The 2,944-nt window shown below is 37.7% G+C and overlaps 1 protein-coding gene across 1 annotated transcript in view; it reads right to left on the reverse strand.

Moving 5' to 3' along the window:
• The window catches only part of LOC104743966 (AMSH-like ubiquitin thioesterase 1), a 4,515-nt gene extending 2,730 nt beyond the window's left edge, over nt 1–1,785 (reverse strand). Inside the window, exons 1-7 of the mRNA XM_010464993.2 lie at nt 1,436–1,785; nt 1,127–1,191; nt 932–1,007; nt 672–848; nt 387–481; nt 162–264; nt 7–81 (exon numbers count right to left, since the gene is read on the reverse strand). Coding sequence (XP_010463295.1) covers nt 7–81; nt 162–264; nt 387–481; nt 672–848; nt 932–1,007; nt 1,127–1,191; nt 1,436–1,552 — 708 coding nt within the window. The 5' untranslated portion in view covers nt 1,553–1,785. The remainder of the gene's footprint in view (nt 1–6; nt 82–161; nt 265–386; nt 482–671; nt 849–931; nt 1,008–1,126; nt 1,192–1,435) is intronic.

Genomic DNA, 2,944 nt, shown 5'->3' on the forward strand with positions numbered 1-2,944 from the left:
GTAAGAAATAAACAAACAAGCTAGTCGATCTAACCTTGGGATTTCAACTGGCGAAAAATCTATATTGCTTGGATATTGAACCTGGATCATATAACGCAAAGAACATCAGCTTAGTGTGAAGAAGTGGATTATAAAGAAAATAACCAAGCATCCTGTGATACCTTTGTAACATTAATTGGTGGCTGCCACTGTCCACCAAGTCCACCTGGACCCAAGATAGAATGCTTGGAAAGGGTTTCTTCATTTGGTCGGAAGTTCACTGACCTAGATGAAACATAAAGTTAATAAAATCTATAAGACAGGACCATGAGACCAGAAAAACAGTGAGAAATAGAACGAAGATCTTTCATTGAGAAAAGTTTCGAGAAACAAAACTGAAGACGTACATCTTTCGGAAAAGCTCTTGGCGTGGTGCAGCGTTCAAGAATTGTTGACCCCTGGAACCCATGTAGCCAAAATTATGTCCAGGAGGATTTCTTACCTATGCCAAACAAGAGAAACATAGAAAGGAGCTGGGAACATTTATTTATCAACTGCAGCTTAAAATTTAATCTCATAACGTTCTTATACTAACTATAACCAAAAGTTCCAGAATGAATTAAGAGCAGAGAGCAATGCAAGCTTATTGATATATGTATGCATGACAAACAAGAGTAAAGCATTAGGCACACCTTTGTATGATCATAGCTATTAAACGATGGTTGTACGGCCGAAGACCAGCCTAAGGAACCATTTGCTGGATGAGCTTGCACATTAGATCGAGGCATGAGCTTGGGATTCAGTTCATCGATCCTTTGCTGTACAACTGGTTTCAACTTCTCCAGCTCCGTCAAGACATCCAATAGTCTCTACACAAGATAAAAAAGCTCACATCAAACTACTGATTGAAAAACCAAACGATCATAACGATATATATCCATTGCCATATTACCATTCTTAAATACTCTTTGTTGCTTTTTAGAGATGATCTGTAATCTCGATGGGATGGTATAGTCTCGAGAGCCAAGCTAGAGAAAACCAAAAACATAGTTGATCTCAGAAAAAAAAAAGTACTAGGATCTAAATCTCTCTACACAGAGCATAAAGTTTTAGCTTTTCTTTTTACATTCAGATGTATAATACTCACCTTGAAAACCGCAGAAGCATGACATATAAATCAATAACATTCTTCTCTGCCCGAAATATATTGGCCTACAAAACATTTATACAGATAAATTAGGAAAGAGAGCTTAAACAAGATGATTCTAGTCTTAAAACAATGACCTTCAGAGAAACAACAAGCCAACAACTAAATTTGACAGCCAAAAATAAAATTGGAAATTCAACTACACTGAGCATTGAATCAGGTCTGAGTAAAGAAACCCCAAAAAAAAAAAGCACAAGACAGAGTAAAGCGTAAAAACAAAATTAAAGAGTAGGAGAAGACGAGAGACACCTGTTTGAGGATATTATCTGCGATCCTGAAGTAAAATCGGAGAGAGATACGATTGTCTACGCCTATCCTCCGAGCACTAGTAGATATATCGATGGCCTCACAAGACGACGACCCCATAGTTTGCTTCGAACCAGAGAGAAGACAAATTGATTAATAAAAAAAAAAAAGCAATCTTCCTTTACGCTTTGCGACTAATGGAAGAGCATCGAGTTGAAGAGCAGAGATCTCGGAGCTCTGCGTCAATCGGATACAGAATTATCACAGGGGTGGGAAGCAAACCTCCGGTCCAAATAGACGGCGAGAGGTGAGAAGAGAGGCACCGCGATTAATGGCGAGAGGTACAGAGAAAGAAAAAGAAACGACGCTGCTCTTGTGTAATTTGACTTTCCTTTGAGGGTAAATTTGTAATTTCCATTAATTATTAGTGGGTGGATTGAGATTTTTTTGATTCACTTTTTAAATGGAAAATGATATACTTTTCCAAGTTTTTTGCTTATGTGTCCATTTTCCTTTTATNCGAAGACCAGCCTAAGGAACCATTTGCTGGATGAGCTTGCACATTAGATCGAGGCATGAGCTTGGGATTCAGTTCATCGATCCTTTGCTGTACAACTGGTTTCAACTTCTCCAGCTCCGTCAAGACATCCAATAGTCTCTACACAAGATAAAAAAGCTCACATCAAACTACTGATTGAAAAACCAAACGATCATAACGATATATATCCATTGCCATATTACCATTCTTAAATACTCTTTGTTGCTTTTTAGAGATGATCTGTAATCTCGATGGGATGGTATAGTCTCGAGAGCCAAGCTAGAGAAAACCAAAAACATAGTTGATCTCAGAAAAAAAAAAGTACTAGGATCTAAATCTCTCTACACAGAGCATAAAGTTTTAGCTTTTCTTTTTACATTCAGATGTATAATACTCACCTTGAAAACCGCAGAAGCATGACATATAAATCAATAACATTCTTCTCTGCCCGAAATATATTGGCCTACAAAACATTTATACAGATAAATTAGGAAAGAGAGCTTAAACAAGATGATTCTAGTCTTAAAACAATGACCTTCAGAGAAACAACAAGCCAACAACTAAATTTGACAGCCAAAAATAAAATTGGAAATTCAACTACACTGAGCATTGAATCAGGTCTGAGTAAAGAAACCCCAAAAAAAAAAAGCACAAGACAGAGTAAAGCGTAAAAACAAAATTAAAGAGTAGGAGAAGACGAGAGACACCTGTTTGAGGATATTATCTGCGATCCTGAAGTAAAATCGGAGAGAGATACGATTGTCTACGCCTATCCTCCGAGCACTAGTAGATATATCGATGGCCTCACAAGACGACGACCCCATAGTTTGCTTCGAACCAGAGAGAAGACAAATTGATTAATAAAAAAAAAAAAGCAATCTTCCTTTACGCTTTGCGACTAATGGAAGAGCATCGAGTTGAAGAGCAGAGATCTCGGAGCTCTGCGTCAATCGGATACAGAATTATCACAGGGG

The sequence above is a fragment of the Camelina sativa genome, chromosome 14, assembly GCF_000633955.1.
Source record: "Camelina sativa cultivar DH55 chromosome 14, Cs, whole genome shotgun sequence".
In the NCBI taxonomy this organism is placed as follows: Eukaryota; Viridiplantae; Streptophyta; class Magnoliopsida; order Brassicales; family Brassicaceae; genus Camelina; species Camelina sativa.